General features: G+C 35.6%; 1 protein-coding gene across 1 annotated transcript in view; it reads right to left on the reverse strand.

The window, feature by feature from the left end:
• Positions 1 to 298: 298 nt before the first annotated feature.
• The window catches only part of LOC146004189 (uncharacterized), a 51,324-nt gene continuing 30,349 nt past the window's right edge, over positions 299 to 21,273 (reverse strand). Inside the window, exons 3-5 of the mRNA XM_083142858.1 lie at positions 20,633 to 21,157; positions 3,323 to 3,869; positions 299 to 313 (exon numbers count right to left, since the gene is read on the reverse strand). Of these exons, the coding sequence (XP_082998984.1) occupies positions 299 to 313; positions 3,323 to 3,869; positions 20,633 to 21,157 (1,087 nt within the window). The remainder of the gene's footprint in view (positions 314 to 3,322; positions 3,870 to 20,632; positions 21,158 to 21,273) is intronic.

Consider the following 21,273-nt stretch of genomic DNA (forward strand, 5'->3'; position numbering starts at 1 on the left):
CAAAGCATATAAAAATGATCTAGCATAAACTAGAAATAAGAAGTATATAAACAAAGAAAAAACAACTTAACTTTGTGAAAAATATTTCTTTTGGTTCCCTTCCGAGAGCAGCTTGCAACATTTGTAACAGTAATTATGTTGTAATAAATGTAATAAATAGTTTCACTGAAGAGAAAATTTTCAATAAGTCCTATACGTTAAAAAAGGGCAATGACTTAAATAAAAAGATCTATGCCATTTGGGGTAAAACTACATAAGTATATGTACCTGTACTCTGTAGTATCACAACCTAAATTTATCAGTGGTAGAACTCCTACAAGGAGATAGAGCAGATGTGAACTGACAATGTGACAATCGTGCATACAAAAAGAATTACATATATCAATATTCTAGGGCCAAGGATTCCCAACAAAAAATATTATTTAGGTTCAAATACAATTTTATTGCACATAGTAATCATCCAAATACAGTATTAATAATTTTATAGATAAAAGTTTGTGATTCACCTGGTAAATGAACTCGCTCACTTAATTTGCAGTGCTATCAACAGCAAGATTACCAACAATTTACCCTCACAACACAGCGCCAGTAATTTTATCATGTTGGTAAGTCACAAATCAACCAATTCACTATTTTCTGAAGTGCAGAATAAACTTGAAACACACTGAAAAGAAAAAGAAAATCCGATGTTCGCAAAATGGACAAACTTTTTTCTTACTTCTAGCTCCATCATTTCACACAAGCTTGGAAAGATCTGCATTAGCCCTTAAACGACGGCCTGTTTTTGCTTTTGCATGTAGCTTTTGGGACATACTGTGCTTCTTATTTTTGTTCTGCATGAGTCTTGAGGTGTGTGATAAACAACCAGTAAGATTTAATTTGATTTGGGTTATATTTGGGGGGCAGTCCTCCGGAAATCTCGTTCCATTTATTTTTTAATTTATTATAGTTATTCATTCAGTTCGGGGATTTGTAATGGCACTTTTACCAAGGAACGATCGCACTAAAATAACAATTTTGCACATTTAGGTCGCAGCTTCGTCACATGGGGGACAGCTGATTTTCAAATTTCATAAAAAAAAATCTTTTTTCACCTACCAGACTTCGGAAAATTTGTTATTTATGTCATAGGCTTATAGCCACATCCGTACTGAACAAAACGAGGTTTGTAACCCCAGTGTTCTTCATTTTAGTTAAAAAAAAAAACATTTATGTACGTGCGCCAAATTTCCCGCTAAAAAAAAATCGGGTGCTTCACATTGGGAAATATATCCTTTCCCGGAAAGTATCTGGAATATGCTTGTGATTTCTTTTACAATAGTGCAAAACATAGCAGGCAATGTGCAGGTACAATTTTGCACATTTACGTCCCTGCGTCGCCATGTGGGGACCAGTAGATTTTAAAATTTCGTAAAAAAAAACATGTTTTTTTTCCTCTTTTACCCGATAACGGAAAATTTTGTTTTTATGTCATAGGCTTATAGCCACATCTGTAGTGAACAAAACAAAGTATAATTCGTAACCCCAGTGTTGCTGAAAATGCCTTGGTCGTTCATGCATTTAGCGGGAAAACATGCTCGGTCGTCTAAGGGCTAAAGACAAATGCATTTTACTATGTAGTAAAATGGTGAAAAAATCTTTTTTTAGCCTTCCCGTCTTTTTGTCAGTGTAAACAGTAATATCAGTGTTTACCTGACTTGTCATTTGTTTTTTTCCCGGTAGTCCCTTTTTCTATTGTTACTGAAAATTATATAAGTTTGTTTACATTAGATGGTCATAAGTTGGTTATATGCACAGATAATAGACTTGTTTGAAGGTGAAAAATACTTTCTCATTTAAACAGCACAAAGAATTTCATTCTTCCTTGTTGTTTACATTAAATCTATTCTCTACAGTAGACTATGTGAACTACTATAAGCTAATGCAATATTCATGTAGATTACACATAGACAATGCATGTAGATATAAACTTATAGTCTACGGCACATCAGTGGTCATCGCATCAGCACACAGAGCCACTGTCATAATGCACAATTTGGCTCACCTGGTTTCGCTCAAAATTTCTGAATCATCTGCTATATTCCATATGCTTAGCCCCTTCATAAGACTATCTCTACCCAAATCTTAAGAAAAAACACCAGAAGAGGAGTTGTTTTGTCACAACTGCTGAGGTCATACAGGTTGTAAAAGCAAGTTTTCAGTAACAACCATTTATCTTTTTAGGTTTTCTAAAATTCCAACAAAAGTCAAACAAGTGAGACAGATTTCAAGAACATGTTAAATAGACATCAACATCATTCGTAAAATCTCATTTCTTCTATGTAAAGCTAGAAGCTATCCGCAAACCCTCGTAAATGTATTATGAATGCTTGCACAAGGAAAAATTCCATCAAATCAATTTTCCAGAATGTATTTTCAAAGATAAGTTTTTCCGTTGTAGGGGGATTTGTATCACCAATTCTTTCCTGAATTATCAAATTCATTCAAAATTTAGCACTTAAAGCATGTTTTTCTTTTGGTACTAAGGACATTATGGACGAATTCGCTAGTGAGTTTTCAAATGGGTTTTCAAGCTTTTATTTTGAGTAAATCTCTTTTTGCATTGAGGGCATTCAAATGGGCGAATTCCTTTGTGAATTCTCAAATGAGTTTTCAAGTTTCCACTAAGAGTAAATCTCTTTGTGCATTGAGGGCATTCATATGGACGAATTCCTTTGTGAATTCTCAAATGGGTTTTCAAGCTTCCACTTTGAGTAAATCTCTTTTTGCATTGAGGGCATTCATATGGGCGAATTCCACTGTGAATTCTCAAATGGGTTTTCAAGCTTCCACTATGAGTAAATCTCTTTTTGCACTGAGGGCATTCATATGGGCGAATTCCTTCATGAATTCTCAAATGGATTTTCAAGCTTCCACTATGAGTAAATCTCTTTTTGCACCGAGGGCATTCATATGGGCGAATTCCTTCATGAATTCTCAAATGGATTTTCAAGCTTCCACTTGCAGTAAATCTCTTTTTGCACTGAGGGCATTCATATGGGCGAATTCCTTTGTGAATTCTCAAATGGGTTTTCAAGTTTCCACTATGAGTAAATCTCTTTTTGCATTGAGGGCATTCATATGGGCGAATTCCTTTGTGAATTCTCAAATGGACTTTCAAGTTGACATTATGAGTAAATCTCTTTTTGCATTGAGGGCATTCATATGGGCGAATTTCTTCATGAATACCCAAATGGCGTTTCAAGGTTCCACTTTCAGTAAATCTCTTTTTGCATTGAGGGCATTCATATGGGCGAATTCCTTCGTGAATTCTCAAATGGACTTTGAAGCTTCCACTTTCAGTAAATCTCTTTGTGCACTGAGGGCATTCATATGGGCGAATTCCTTCATGACTTCTCAAATGGACTTTCAAGTGTCCACTATCAGTAAATCTCTTCTTGCATTGAAGGCATTCATGTGGACGAATTCCTTTGTGGCCTTTTATTTTTAATTTTATGTTTTGGATAACTGTTTTCTTGCATTGGTTTCTTTTCAACAAAATTAATTCATTGTGTGTTTTGATATGGCACATTAAATTTACTTTCTCTGTAAATGATATTCCACAATGAGTACAATTGAAAGAATAAATTCTATCCTTGATTTCAGGTTTGATATTAATATTTTCTTTTCGATTGAGGACATTCCTGTACTTACGTTTAATTAAAGCAACTGATTTATTGAATGATTTTTTATTACAACATATTGACATGGTTCCAATGGTGTGATGATATTTAATACCTCCACCAACAATTTCACCAGCACACATGATTCCTGATGGTTTCCCACAATTTCTGATGAAAGCAGGTAATATTAAATTTCCTTCTTTGTTCCTGAAATAAAAAGTTTCAATATGCTGAATTACAAGAAATTATCATCTAACATAGGCTACACTCTTAAATTTATGCTTGCAGAAACATGTGTAACAGTATCTACCTACTGGCATATGAACCTACAACCACAGCCACATGTTGTTTACTACTCCATGGCAATTTTCTCTTTTACTGTACCATTCTACAGCAGCTGCACATACTATGGGTCATTCCCCGACTTTTTTATCATTTATATTCAAACTGAGAAATTATTATAATTCACAAGATAGGGAGGAAATTTTACTGGGATTTTTCATATACGGGAGTTTAAAATAAAGGGACACTGCATGTCAAAGTATTTAAATGCAATGCTTTAACTTTATGCTATATTGTGAGTGAACAATTTAAATTGTCATTTCATAAAAATTCAAGTATTATCTATAATTAAGTTAAAAGGAAGAAGTTATTTTCCATACAATTAGATTATTTAAACTTTTAAATTTACTGCTGTTTTGTACTGTATCCCACCTGTTACACAAAAAAACAATACAAATTTGCATCTCGATTAATCAAATAACCCATTACTTAAATGCCAATAGCCTAAATGTGAACCATCAAAAAACAAATTTCATGATTTTTAACCCTGGCAACAAGAAGAACTTTGATAGATAACTTGACGGTCTACTTAGATGAGAATTAAATACAGTATGTTAACCAGGTAAAATTTCTAGGATTGATCATCGATGATAAAACTAAATTGGGCATGTCATACTGAGTATATCTTGGATAAACTCACCAAAAACCTACACCTGTTGAAAATTCTTTCGCAGTATCATATCAAGGAAATTATCTATCCTCACTTAGAGTACTGTATTACAGCTTGGGGAGGAGCAGCTCACGTACATACAAAAAGAGTATTTACACTACAGAAAAGGCCTGTTAGACTTATATGCAAAATACCATCCAGATCCACATGTAGAATTGCCTTTTGTGAAAACAAAATTTTGACTTTATATTGACTGTATGTTTATAAATCTATTATTTTCATACTAAATGATGACATACAAAAATATAGTAATCTCATAGAGCTTAGTGTTTATAAATACTATCACATAAATTTAAGGAATAATGTATCCAACTTAAAAAAAAATCATGCATACACTATTATTTTTATTATGGGCATACCTGTTTATCATTGTTTTTAATATTGTAAACGTTCAATTTATGTAAATTTGTGTATCACATATGTGCGTTATATAAACATCTGTGATGTTTTTATACTGTAATATCTCTTATACTATATCTTATCTATATTTACATGTATCTGATGATATCCATACCAATGCAAAAAGGGGTCAACGAATAAATAAAGATTATTATTATGACTTCTGTTTTCGATGACGAGCAAACAAGCTAAACCTTGCACACATGAGTGAGATTTTGGCAAGGTGAATTTGCAGCTTGTTCGATGCTCAAATGGCAACACATAGCATTCTGCTGGGTGCTAAAAACACATAAACATGCTTCTCGGGACTATTCATTATGAAAGTAAACAATGGAATTGTACAAAACAAAGTGTCCTATTTCCTTACATTATCATTGGCACTTCTCCTTCCATACAAACATTTACAGCATATACAAGTATTGTGAAAGTGACAACACATAGTTACCATTATTGCTGGCGAAAACGATATAAAAAATTAAGTTTGTGTAAGAGGAATAGAATGCATTGTACCTGCATCTGATTTAGCTAATCTGATATTAAAACAGAAACACACTATTGGTAAGAATTTCTGAAAGTTTCCATGTGAGGGAGATCCAGAAAGTGAATTCACATGGCATCCATACGTGGCCGGAACCTGATGCACATAGCACATATATATGCATATATATACATGATGTGAATCTGTGCACCTCTTTCTTCTCAACTGAAAATGCGATAACCTCATGAAATATCAAACTATTTATTTTCGTGTGGTAAGTGTTTGCTGTCTCCTTCATCATTTTGCACAAAAGTAAAATAAAGCAAATGAATCAACCTTACAATACATAAAATATTATTGTTTGGTTCAAGAATAATTAAGACTCCATAAGATGTTATATTAATTTAGTTTCTTCTACAAAAGTTACTTCATGTCTTCTACCATCCTACCAAATTTCATGAAAATATGAAATTGTCAGGTTGAAAAGGTTTTTTTTTCTTTTTGATGATGATTTGGCACAAAATGACCGTATGCATGTACATAAACCTCATTTCAAAGAATATTGATTAATAAGCATATAACCACCCTGCCTGAAGCTATCAAACACATTTCGGGTTATACAAATAAAAAAAATACAGTTGAAGTAAGATATATGTAATATCTCGCTTTCATACAGCATACACTTACATTTCAGCAAACACACAAGCAACACCTCGAAGCAACCTTGCACGTAGCTGGCTTCTACCGAACTATTTCCTTCACTTGACACTGGTACAAACGAAACAGGTAACCTCTCGCGCATGCGCGATACACAAAATTCTGTACAACAGGAAATGGTCATACATCCCTCTCCTTCAATGAAAAATTTCACGAAGGGAGTAAGTGAAATTTTACACTTTTGACATCTTCCATGAATAGTTATTACATGTATAAGTTCTAAATGTTTCACACTTAGGTAATTCAAAAATAAAATTAAATTTCCATGATACACAAAAAAATAACTCAAATTTTTGTTTCTTAATTTTTAAAGATGATTGATTAATTCATCAAAAGAATTCAAGTCTTGTATCAACCCAAAACTAAATCATGATTATCATTATAACAAATATCTGTGTTTACAAACAAAATATCAAAATATGTAGAACAACATATTTATCTATACTTTCATTTGAATAAATGCTTGTATAACTCTGCGTTTAACTTTTCTAATTGTTTTAAATAATAATCTCTCTTCTCACTTGAACATTTCCATACTCTCAAGTTATTACTATGATGATTATCACTAATATTACCAGTTTTTAAGTCTATTAACTTGAAGATATTAGTTGCTTTGTTGCAAACTACTAAATATGGACCTTCATAAATTTCACAATATTTTTTGATACGATTCCCTAGAAGATTACTAAGGTAGTGAGTTTTGATAAATACTAAATCTGAAACTTTAATCTCAGCTCTATTCTCTTGCCTTACATTATATCTTTCATTCCTTTTCTTTTTTATCCTTAAGTCCTTAACAGAAGTCATATATAATTTATTTTTCCATTGTGGAACTTCATTGAGGGGTACTTGAAAGTGATTCAGAGTACATGATTCCAGATTCCTATTAAGTTGTAATTCAGATGGAGCATACCCTAAACAAGTATGTATGCTATCATTGAGTAAACTCACAATTACATCAATATACTTGATGTTTTTCTTTACAAAATACACGCATTAGTCTGTTTAGTTCGCAATGACTGCGTTCAACCATATTACAATTTGGATGGTACATAGGAGTGTATGTTAACTTAATACCTAGGTTAGTCAAAGTATTTACATATTTCTTAGAATGGAACACTGCAGCATTATCGCTTACTAACTTATGTGGAATACCAAAGTGTCTTATATATCCTTCTAAGAGGACTTTCACAATGCTATCAGCTGTACTAGATCTCATTGGATAGGCAAATAAATACCTTGTATTAGCATCCTGCAATGTTAACAAAAACCTTTCTCCTTTTGAGCTTCTAACCAAAGGACCTTGAATATCTAAAAATAAAACAGTTTCACCTCTGTTATAATTTAACTGAAAAGTTCCTTTAGGCGGATGCCTGTTTGGTTTTGTTTTCATACAAATTTCAGTCTTTAACATAACTCAAAATATCTTTTCTCATACGAGGCCAGTAATAAATTTTCCTCATTCTTCTAAGAACTTTATCACCACCAAAGTGGCCCATGTTATCATGATAATTTCTTAATAATACAGAAATCAAAGATTGAGGTATACATATCTTCCATGAATTTTCAAAATGAAAATCTCTCTAACAAAACTCCATTACATATTTTATAATATTTCTTCCAATTTCTACATTGTCTTGGCAAATTCATATTCAAACCTTCAGAATTGTTTAAATAATTAATGATAGGTTGAAACACTTCATCATTACATTGTTCTTGCACCAGTATTTCTACTGGTATATCCAAAATTTCATTTCTCAAGACCACATTATTGTTAACATGAACCAAAACAGGTTCAGATCCTTCAAAATGTCTTGATAATAGATCTGCGAGATCATTATCAGAACCTCTACAATATTCCACTGTAAATTGGTATTTCTGAAGCTGGAGACACCATCGCAACAAACGAGGGTTCCAATTCTTTGAGTGATTTAACCAAATAAGACATTTGTTGTCACATACTATTGTGAATTCTCTTCCTAGAAGATATTGGCTACATTTTTCTATACAGAATAATAGACTTAGACACTCTAGTTCTGTTATGGTGTAATGCTTCTCATGATTTCTTAATGTACGACTCATGTAACTTATTACCCTTTTTTCACCATCAACAATTTGAAATAAATAACCTCCAACGCCACGTAAGGAGGCGTCTCCTTGGACATAAAATCTTTGATGAATATCTGGATGGAAAAGTTTAACATCATTTGAAATTGCTTCTTTCAGTAAATCAAAACTTCTTTGTTCTTTCTCTGTGCACACCCACTTCTTGCCTTTTCTTAATAATTCATACAAGGGAGTACATATAACAGCAAAATTTGGAATAAATTTCCTCATCCATGAGAAACTACCAATGATTTTTTGGAGTGTTTTTATATTTTTTGGAGCTGGAAGATCAAGAATAGCTCTCACTCTTTCGGGGTTTACATGAATACCAGTTCTATCAATAATATGACCTAAGTACAGTAATCTTTCTTTACAAAAAAATGTCTTTTTCAAGCGTATAGTCATACCAGATTCTTGCAATTTGCAAAATACTTCTCTTAAATGCTTAAGATGAGCTTCAAATATACTACTACGAATACATAAATCGTCAACATATATTATTACATTATCAGAGAGTGCATCTCCAAGCACTCTACTCATTGCCATGGTGAAAGCCTGCACACCATTGCAAGTACCAAACACAAGTCTTTTATATTGATATTGTTTCCCCTCAAAAGAGAATGCAGTATATTTTCTTGATTTTTCAGAGAGTAATACCTGATGGAATCCAGCTGACATATCAATCAGAGTAACATAAGGTTTATCCATAAATCCTTGAACTGCATCTTCAATATTTATAGGTCTAATCTGGCTAATCTTCTGATGCTTATTAATATTACGAAAATCTGTACATATGCGTATACTTTTATCTGCCTTAAGTACTACTACAAGAGGATTAAGATATGGGGAATCACACTGTTCAATAATATTCCATTCCAATAACTTATTGATATAATCACGTACAGCTTGTCTGTAGTGATATGGTATAGGATAAGGTTTCGTAACAAGAGGTTCATCTGTATTAAGTTCTATGTCATGGATGTATTTATTAAAATGACCTGGTTTATCATCAAATAAACTTCGAAATTCTACTAGTAAATCAAATAATTTCTCCTTTTCATTGTCAGTTAAAATCTCTGCTTGCAAAGTCTTATTCCTTAAATCACTAATACTAGCAACAGTTTCACTCATTTCAGATTTTGTCATTATTCTGAGGCAATCATTTTCTAAATTATTTTCAGAGTCAACATAGGTGCATGAAATTGGAATTAACTTAACTAAATGTGAACTTTCTTCTGAATTAAACATCATAGCATTATCTCTGAAGTCAATCTGAGCTTCTATACTATATAAAAAGTATAAACCTAACAACACATCAACTGATAAATCTCTTACAACAACAAACTGGATTAGAAAATCAATGTTATCCATTTCAAGATTTACACAGAATTTACCTAACACCTTTTGCTTTCTTTTACCAGTATAATCAAGTAAAATTATGTCTCCTACAAGATCAAGTTTAGGACTCTTTACTTCAGACGTTATCTCTCTCCATCTTTTCTCTGACATAAGTGAAATTTCACATCTAGTATCCAATAAACATCTATTCTTTACTCCATTAATGTTCGCAAAAAGAAATGTAGTACCTTTTATCTTATTTCTTAAATTCACAGGTAACACCATATTACTTGAGTTATACTGTGCTTCATTTTCCAATATATCCTCGTAAAAATCAATATCTATCGTACATACAGTTTTCAATTGAGCTTCACTCATCTTCGGTTTAGATATTACATTACAAACCTCCTTTACATGAGTTTCAATGTCAGAATTAATTACAGACACAACACCATTGTCTTCATCTATGCTACTATGTGTCATCGTAACAGTAGACTCGCATCTTAGTTTAAAGGTTGTGATTGCATGAACAAAGGTGCATTCGCTCTAGGCGAAGAATCTACATTTACTGTTTTTGGTGTCTTCAGAACAAGATCTCAGTCCACTAATTTGAGAATTTCCTAATACAGGCTCTCTCATAAATCTACTATGACTATTATTACTAACTTGAATATTGTTATACGGTACTGTATTTGTAGAGCTCGCGCACGTTCGGAAGTTCTCTGGCGTTTCTAATGCGCAGCGTCGTTTCGAGTCTAACACTCTGCACGGAGGTTCCCGGGAGAGGGGAAGTGAGTGGGCGCGAATGTCACAGCCAATTAGCACCAAGTGCCTCGGCACATGCACGTACGATCATCAGCTGTTCTGCTAGAATGCTTGTAACAGCGAGAGTTGGAGAGGGACAAAGTAGAATACTAGTAATACAGCAGTGCATTTAAAGATAACAAATCATTTGTAATCCAGTATGAGAAGTATGCGAAAATGAATATCCTAACGAGAATAAGTAATTAGTAAAAGGTGGAAACTTACGTGGCGGAACTGGAACAGATGTGTGATGGCGACATTGCGGCTCTTTAATTCAATCTTTCGATGTCGCTTATGGAGGAATCTTCTGCTTCGGAGTCACTGGAACTATCACTGCATATTTCACTGTCACTACTGCTGCTGTTGCTGTTAACCCTGATAGTGAGGCGCTCTATTTCAGGCTCCAACAAACCTTCAGTTTTGATATAATATTGTTCAACATCTTGCACATGACGGCAGACATCACTCCATTCTTTCGCCCCAATCTCCGAAAATCTTCTTTTACAAAGCTCCCACACATCAATTAATTTGAAAGTGACATTGTGTTGTCCAACCCATTGTTTTACGTTGCCCCATATCTTCTCAATGCTGTTCAAATCTGGATGATAAGGTGGTAAACGTAGGACCGTATGACCATATTCAGCTAGAATTTGATCTAAAACGAACTTTTTGGCTTTGCCCTTATGCAACTTTATGAGTTCGTAGAGTTCAGTTTTATACATACCATCACCGAAGGGAATATTGTTTTGTAACAACCAGTTTTGCATGTCTTGCTTCCTACTATTTGAGGTTGGGCATTTCTCATACTGAACATTGTGGTAAGAAGCATTATCTATTACTAAAACAGAGGTAGGTGGCAAATTGGGTAGGAGCATTTCTTTAACCCAGCGAATGTAATTCTCAGAATTCATTTCTCTGTGGTAATCTCCGGTTGCTTGATTCGATTTGAAAATCAACAACGCTTTGGGAATGAAACCTTTTTCACTGCCGGCATGTACGATAATGAGACGCTGTCCCTTTGAAATAGGCACTTTCATACCTTTTACACTATCATCGCACCATGCTTTGGGATTTGTGTGCGAACTATGTATGTATGTTTCATCACTGTATATTATCGGTCGCCCTTCCCGACGAAATCTGGTAATGGCTCTCAAGTGAGCTATATGTGTATTGTGTATGTCACTTCTTTCAATGAGCAGCCGTCTGTTGCTTTGAACCTTTTTCCAGCGAAACCCCAGTTTTCGAAATATTTTTCTTAAGCTAGATGATTGACCTTCATATCCAATATCTTGGTGCAATTTCAGCAACACGGATTTCAAGGTAGGAATTCTCTTTTCCTGAATATAAAATTCATTAATTGTTCTTCGCACTACACAGAGATCAAATTCGTCCAAATTTGTGCACCGTCGCGGTCGGTTCTGATTTCTGCGCGGTGTATCATAACTGGTTGATGTGCCTTCTTCCACCTTTTCCATTTCTTTTTTTACAGATTTTATAATTTTCAAAGACACACCGGTAGCAGCAGAAACATGTTCATATACTTTCTTTAGTGGAATGGTACATCCATTTTCATCGGCTTCCCTTTACATGAATTGCAGCACGTTTGCCACAACTTCCCGTGTTTGCCCACGAATCGTCCTGCAGAAAACCTTAGAATGAACGGGAGGCATGTTTCCCTTGAAACGAACGAAGAAACGAATGTGAAATTAACAGCACCCGCGTGAAGATAAACAACCGATTTCCAACTTGTTTCTGCCTGGCCGCCCACGACAACAATATTCTGACTCATGCTTTTCTCCTCTCCCCTCCCCTACCTCGCGCCAGCTCGAACCTTTGCTGAGGCTCGTTGACCAGCTTTCATCCATACGCCAGAGAACTTCCGAAAGTGCGCGAACTCTATTACAATTTCGATAACTAGTTCCACTTGCAATTCTCTCATTACCATCATGTGTAATAATGTCATCATTACTAACATCGTAACTATATCTACTTCTTCTACTTATATTTGAATCATTCCCACTTCTATTAGGTAGTCTATAACTTGATTGAGGACGGTTAGGTCTTTGAACCCATGACCTTTGTCTTACATTCCCATTTCGGTTAGACATGTTTTGATCTCTATCAACATTGCCACTATTTTCATTCACATAATTTCTTTGAAAAGAGTTTGTTATAGGTAGTTTATTCCTAACTGTATCACCTTGTACAATTTTCATTTGTCTTACACCTACAAATCTACCATCTCTTTTTGTTTCTTGTTCATACCCTGTATATAATGCTTCATGTCTAGCTACAAGCTCAGCTGCTACATTCAAACTTATGTATGGCTGATTTAAAATAGCTTCTTTTACTTTTACAGGTAACTGTTGAGCTACTAGAATTATCTTTTGTTGATCACTCATATCAGGCTGTATTGTGTTTAACAGATTAATCTGAGACCAAAAGTAACTCAAAAGAGACTGTTTTAACTCTTTAGAATACCTTTTACACAAAATATTAGCCAAAAGAGTCAATTTCCATGAAGAACTCTCGAATACATTTAAAAACATAAGCTTAAATTCATCATAACCACATATTTGTGCTTTCTCTTGTAAGTACCAGTTTTTAGCAACTCCTTCTAATAACAATGGAATGTATCTCATGTATTCATTTCTCAACACATTCAACATTTCAAACCTATCTACCACTTCCTGTAGGAACTGGGAAGCTAAATAATCGGTTCTTGTTGCATTAAACTTAGGAAATCTATCTACATCAGAATATTTTAATATTCCTTGCTTTAATTTTTTTTCTGACCTTCTAAGCCTTTGTTCTGAATCACTATCAGAACTATTATACTCTGTTACAGTTACTTTAATTAACCTACTATCACGTTTACTTTCAGTGTTTTTGCCATATGGAAATACTACATTTATATCAGCCTTATCGTTATTTCCTTTCACTTTTGCTTGATATTCAGAACCTGAAGAAATACGTTCAGGATTATATTCCTTTTCAACATAATTTTGTTTTTTTCTGTACGTAATATGTTCAGATACTTTACTCGGAAAAGATACCTTGTTTTCATTCTTAGATTTCGATAAAGAATTTACATCTATTCTGGATTCTCTATCTACGTATGTGTTACAAGGAACATTCATACTAGACGAAATGTTATTTAAACTAAGTTTCAACATGCCTATTTCATTGCTCAAATCTCTTAATTGATATTCCATGCCAACGCATTTCCCTTATATTACGTCAATTTTATGTGTAATATCAGAAATTTGCTGAACACAGCCTTTTAAAGTAGTATCACATTCTGTAATTTTACATTTGGTAGACTGCACACTTTGATTCAAATCTTGAAAAGTATGACCTACTTTTGTATTTAATTCGTTCAATTCTTTAGCAATATCTTGTAAATGAACATCATAATTATCTGACCTTACTTTTAATTCATTCGCACTATATTCATTACTCTTAACAAGATCGAACATACTAGCAAACTTAGCCTGATCTTTATCCATTGCTTTCTTTATTTCAACAAACACAGCTTCGTTTTGCTTTACTTGATCGTCAAAAACTTCTCGTAATTTAATGTTTTGTGCATTGCAATTATCTGCAATCTCATAAATTTTACCTTCTAAATGATTACGTAATTCTAAAACTTGTTGTTTGAACACACCTGTACATTCTTTCATATTTGCTTTATCGTCGGCTATTTTCTTTTCTATTCTATTTTCCAACGACACAAAATCTTCTTGAAGTAACTCAACTTTTGCATTCAGGTTACATTCAATTCTCACTATTTCACTTTTTACGACATCCATTTCTTGCTTCAACGAGGTTTCAACTTTGCACACACTTGAATTAATTCTTTCTTCAACGTGTTTAGTTTGCTGGATTAACTCCTTAACTTGTTCTCGTAATTGTCCCTGCATCTCATTGCTCTGCTCTTGTAGTTTTTCGAACATACGAGTTTCCATTTGCTTTAAAAGCTGCTCCATTTCTTTCGCCTTTCCTGACATGATTACTGCACTGCAACGTCTTCGCACACAGCTGGCGAGGAAAAAAAGTGAATCGCAAAGATCACGTGGTCGCTACACTGCCAGTCGCTCTCTATCTTAACAGTCCATACGCGCTGAGTAATGCTCGTTCGTTTGAGTCCCTGTGATGGGTACGCCAAACTTTGTATAACCACCCTGCCTGAAGCTATCAAACACATTTCGGGTTATACAAATAAAAAAAATACAGTTGAAGTAAGATATATGTAATATCTCGCTTTCATACAGCATACACTTACATTTCAGCAAACGCACAAGCAACACCTCGAAGCAACCTTGCACGTAGCTGGCTTCTACCGAACTATTTCCTTCACTTGACACTGGTACAAACAAAACAGGTAACCTCTCGCGCATGCGCGATACACAAAATCCTGTACAACAGGAAATGGTCATAAGCACAGCAAATTCCACTAATTTTATTTCATAGCCTTTCAGAATATACTTTACCTTAAACTTCAATTTGGAAAAAAATTGCATAATAACCACTTTGCCTTATAATGATAATGCAAATTTAGTAATCTCAGATGTTGACATACAAAAAAATCAACATTATAAACAATACAATAGTTTTTTCTCGATTGTCAGTGGAGGAATCTTTGACAACTTTTTTAATGGAATATACATATATTTATGAACTTTAGAAAAAAGTTTCAGAGTGGTATGCCAATTTGACTTTGAGATACAACTATTTCTGTTAAGCACTGTAGGCTCTCACCATGGCCTCAGCATTGACTGATCCATGCAAGATTAGGAAATTTATCCCCGTTTCTCAGGAATTATGAGGCCTACAGAAGAAAAATTGTTCATGGGTTCATACCTTGGTAGTATTAACAAATACACCAAGTTTCATTAAAATCTGAATGGTGGGTGTCATTGCCTGGGGTTCTTGTTTTAAGTCTGCTTTATGCACAGAAAGGCTAATCAGAACAACCTACAGTTTAAAGTGGGATCCAAACCATTATGTGGCTCTACAGGGTATTAAACCTGGGAGACCTTGATTACAAGGCAACGACGCTACCACTCACCCATGGAAGAGGCCCAATCATTACCTGGGGGGATTTAAAATGGAATCAGTCTGATACAAGTTTCAAGAAATTTAACACTTAAATGTACAGTGTTTTATTTCATAGCACATACCTCAGTATTATATTTACCTGTGTAGGTGAAAATCTGTAGTGGTTTACCCATTCGTTAAAACCAGCATATGCTACTTTCCTACAGAGTTATAATATGAAGTACTGTGAAGAATATTGAATAACGATATATGCCTCAGAGAATATTAGATAATTCCAAACATTCATTTTAATAATATTCACCAGGGATTTTCAAAGTTTTTGTTGTCGCAGTTCCCCTCTGATGCCAAAATCTGCATTCACCATGCACCTACCATCAGCAATAATAGATAAATGCATGTTATGTGACCATAAAAAAACAACACAAAATCTGTTCATGTGTTAATGTATGCATACAAGTAATGAAAACATAATGATAAATACAGATGATGCAATTTTCTTTAATGTTCATAAGCTGAGAGATAAAAACAGAGTAAAAAAAAACAGGATATCAGGCATATTGCAATGTTTAGCTGAGTCAGTGAGTTGTATGAGCTTGCTTGGTGGCATATATAACTAATCTGGGTATATATTTGGAAATGACAAGGATCATCTCAGTCTGGATATTTACTCTTGATTTTTATTTGGACTTGATCACAGTCATGGTCGAAAGTCCAGTTTCACGAAGATATAAAGTCGCAGAAGGAAGCATAATGTGTAAGGCCTCATTATTGTTTAACTATGGATACTTATTCTTTGCGGATGGATCCAAAATTAAGACATTGTCACAGATAGAAACAAACATATATTTCACTATGTTGTCTGAGGAAAGTTCAGTAAGCTGCTCCTCTTCTGCTTTGGAAAACATTGATGGAGGGTCTGCATTGAATGAATCTCTCATTCAGTTGTGCTGTGTCGGCTGTGGAAAGTACTTTTCGAAGTGGATGAAGTTGTGTGAAATGCTCCACTTCATTGTAGTCCTGTTCCTTCTACCACCATGCTCAGTGTAGGTAAACAATCACCAATGTTTTTATCTTCAATCTTTTTCTTTGAAAGCAGCACTTCCTTTTGAAGGCATGCACAGGATTCTAGCAACCATTCTGACTGTGAGTAATGTACTGTTGCCAGAACTGTCCTCTACTTATATGTTCAGATTTTGTCAGGGTTGTACAAAAGAACATCTTGTTACGAAGTAAATCATGCATAGTTTCTTCTGAAGATCAAGATATTGATATATAGTTTTATTAGTAAGTATAAATTTCAGGAGAAAAGAAATATTTGTCAGAAGTTCTCGTGCTTCCCCTGCAACACTTCGGTGGATGAACTGATTCATGCCATTCACCAATTGAAGGCATAGTCCACACAGAATTTTTGGAGCATGGAACCACTGTAAACTGCGATTGGTACGTGAAGACTTTGGAAAAACTCCGTGCATGATTACTGCAAGTTATGCTTTGCAAGGATGCAATTCCTCAATATGACAATGCACACCCACACACAATCCGAACACAGGATGCATTGCAGCATCTCAAATTCCATGAAATTTTACCCCACCAACAGTACAGCCCAGATCTCAAACCTTGTGACTTTTTCCTTTTTCTGAGGCTGAAAGAGCACCTGAAGGGACACTGTTACACCTGTGATGCCGAGGTGCATGCAGATGTGCATCGCTGTTGCTGGGAGAAGATGCCTGATTTTTTCGTTGACAGGAGGCATTTGTGTGTGGACAATGATAGTGACTACGTAGAAAAGGAGTGACATCCTTGTAGAGAACATTCCAAACTTTAAGAAGACATATAGTTCAGGTTAGTAGCTTGCATATTATTGATTTCAAAATGGTCCCATACCACTGTGCGTGTGTGTAAACATGTGTAGGTATTCTGTTGATATTAGTTCCATCACAGCCCACCAGGCGGTAGGCATTTGTATACCCAAAGTGGCAAAGGTGAGCAAATTTTCTTTTGAGCAATGTAAGAAGTATCTACAACACAGATTTTCCAATTTAACACTGTTAGATTTCTACCTCTGGGAAACTGAATAATAATGTGTACCCCACAAAACCATGGTCATTGGATGACATGAAACTAACAATTGACTCTTCCTGTGCTTCCCTATCTACAGAAACCATATTTGCTGTTTGTTGATCTGTTCTACAGCATTGCAGACAACTTACTGCTGCAAATGAATATCTGTAACTTTAAGATATGTGACTAGAAAAAAAGTTTATACTTGGTGTTATTAGTGTTCCCATTATTATATTTCAAAAGAGTGTAAACACTATTTTGGGACATTCTGTATGTAAGTTTCTACTGGCCTCACTTCCACCTGATCCAACTCACTCACTCACCCATGGTGGGAGATCATCCAACCAGTTAGATATGGGGTGGAGTGTGGTCACCATGTCAAACCCCATTCTTTGTTGTATGTTTCCATGACCAGATATATACGTATTAGGAGATAGGCCATGGCTTGGAGAAGAGATTAGAGAGGTGGGAGTCTACGAAGGAAGATAATAGTTCAGTGGGTGAAATGTAGTTGGACACAATGGGTCTCCCAGTGTTGTTGGGTTTGTCAATTATGTGGAGAATACAGAAGTCACAGACACTGGAGAGTAGAGAGGCGGGAGTCTACGAAGGCAGATATTAGTTCAGTGGGGGAAATGTAGTTGGACACAATGGGTCTCCCAGTGTTGTTAGGTTTGTCAATTGTGTGGAGAAGACAGAAGGCACAGACACTGGAGATTAGAGAGGTGCGAGTCTACGAAAGCAGATATTAGTTCAGTGGGTGAAATGTAGTTGGACACAATGGGTCCCCCAGTGTTGTTAGGTTTATCAATTGTGTGGAGAAGACAGAAGGCACAGACACTGGAGATTAGAGAGGTGGGAGTCTACGAAGGCAGACATTAGTTCAGTGGGTGAAATGTAGTTGGACACAATGGGTCTCCCAGTGTTGCTAGGGTTGTCAATTGTGTGGAGAAGACAGAAGGCACAGACACTGGTGTGTCAGGGATGAGAGTGAAGCTGGAAAGGCCTTCAGGGAGGCCTCTGGAAAAAAAAAAAACCCAGATTGAGGCCAACACCTCAATTCATCCTCCTCATCCCACCCATAATACAACCTATGCCTGCATCAAGTCCTAATCAACCATAGCATTGTTGCAATGATCCCATTGAAAGTAAATTACGCCATTACAACACGAAAGCGTCCATGGCTTTTCAACCACACATGTACGAGGGGCATACTATAATGATTTACACTTTTATTTTTTCAGGTCCCATGGTCCACCATTCGAGAAGTAAGGACTGGTATATGAAGCTACAAGTCTAGTCTACCAATTGCAGGCACCAGTGCCCAAAAAGGATTCCCAGTGTTCACACAGCAGCATGTTCCATACATCATTGTCAGCAGACTACTGGGCAACATGGAAAGAGACTATAATGGCCGATGTTGGACAAGTTGGTTGGTTTCTGTGGGGAGAGGGTGTGACCACAGCAGAGATTTACAGATGATTTGTGGCAGTGTGTGGTGAACATGCGCCTTCACAGAAAACTGTTTACAATTGGGTGGAAGGCTGCAAAACAGGATGCCCGTCAACAGAAAAATGGACAAGTTCTGGAAGGAAAGTGATTGTCACAACTCCAACAAAGATGACACAGGTTGAGCAAGTCATTCTTCAGAACAGGTGCATCATCTTTTCTGAAATGGAGGTGACCATGGGTCTGTCCAGAAACACCCTGCAGCCAATCGTGCACAATTACCTCAATATGGTGAAAGTGTGCACCAGATGGGTTCCCAAATCCCTGACATCGATGCAACGGCAGCAGCGTGTGAATGTGAGCAGAGACCCTTGTCCCTTTTTCTGTTGATGTGCGTCCTGTTTTCCAGCCATCCACCCAATTGTAAATGGTTTTCCATGAAGGCACATGTTCACCACACACTGCCACAAATCATCTGTAAATCTCTGCTGTGGTCACACCCTCTGTCCATTGAAACCAAGTTTTTCAAAGCTGACCATTATAGTCGCTTTCCATGTTGTCCAATAGTCGGCTGACAATGATGTACAGAACGTGCTGCTGTGTGAACACCAGGAATCCTTTTTGGGCACTGCTGCCTGCAATTGGTAGACTAGACTTGTAGCTTCATATGCCAGTCCTCATTTCTCGAATGGTGGACCATGGGACCTGAAAAAAATAAAGTGTAAATCATTATAGTATGCCCCTCGTAGAAATTGTAGATTATGAAATAGTAGATATCATATGTAATTAAAAATGATGAAGAGAAAGATCAAATGCTTACATAAAATTCAAAGCTTGTTCCTGTACGAGTTTGTCTTTGATCAATGACTGGTGCAATTCATGAAGCACATAGTCCTATGAAATGAGACAGTCATATGATTTGAAGACGATAGTCGATATTTGGCATCACTTTTCCCTAACATTACTTCATCTTGAATATCCTATATTATCAGGCTAGTCTTAGATATTGTTAGTCCTACTTCTTACTTGAATGTTTGCCTCCCCCCCCCCCTGCTTGCCTGTTCCCTTGTAATTTATTTCCACCTAAGATTAAACATGCAATGCCCTCCTGACTCCACTGTGGTTGTGCCACTGCATTCAAGCATACTTTGCATAAGCTGTAAATGTTAGTCTGTGCACTCTTTCATGACATCCCATTGGCAGACCCAACAGATGTCAGGAGAAATGTCACCAGAGCAGCTGTGGCATCCCAGGGTGACAGTAGTCTAACAGTGAAGAACTGGAGTGAAGCATAAGACAGGCCATGAAAAACAATTAAGAGAAATTCAAAGGTCAACTAGATACCTCGTGGGCAACCAAAAGAGTCCATGTTGAAGTGAAGAGATAGTACAAAATTGCAGTTACCACAAGTTGCTCTCTTCTACGTTTTATGTGCCATTTTGACTTAAATCTGTGAAAGAATTTTGCAACATGCTCTTTGACTAACATTGGAAAAATCTTATTGACAATAGTAAAGTAAATTATAATGTAGATATTTTCGATTACCTGGAATTAGTATCTTCATCCTTTACTGGGTAGTTCAAATCCACATCTGTTAGATTTATTATGTTCCTTTCTACTGTTTTAAGAGTTGGGATTTCTTCATCATTATATTTCACATCTTCCTCCATCTTCACATATTCTCTTTTCGCAAATGAAATTTTGCTCTCTTCTCCTACATTAAATATATTTTCTTCCCAATTGAATGCATTTCCCTCTTCCTTGACTTCTGATTTGGAGACAACTGACTTCTCTGCCATATATATATTTCTCATTGAATCAGGTTTTGTATCTGGTGATATCACAGGACCAAAATTATCCAAATCATTCCCACAAATGTCATCAACTTCACGTATGGCATGTTCAAGCACCGAAGTTTTCTCACAGCTTGTATCTTCCGATTTGAAGTGAGCACTGGAATATGGGATTACTGGTAGAGACTTGCTATCTTTAATACATGTTTTTTGTGAAGTGCTAAAATTGGCTTCCCTTTCACACTCCAATGTCGTGCTTTCAGATGATATATTTTCACTGAAATCATCAGACAAGAGAAGATAAACAGTCAAAAGAGTGATTAAATCAATAAAACAAATACAACAAACTTTTTCTCAAAATTTCTGAGAAGAGGTTGTAATGAAAGTTGTTTC

This window comes from Lepisma saccharinum, chromosome 21 (assembly GCF_977018435.1).
Source record: "Lepisma saccharinum chromosome 21, izLepSacc3.1, whole genome shotgun sequence".
Lineage (NCBI taxonomy): Eukaryota > Metazoa > Arthropoda > Insecta > Zygentoma > Lepismatidae > Lepisma > Lepisma saccharinum.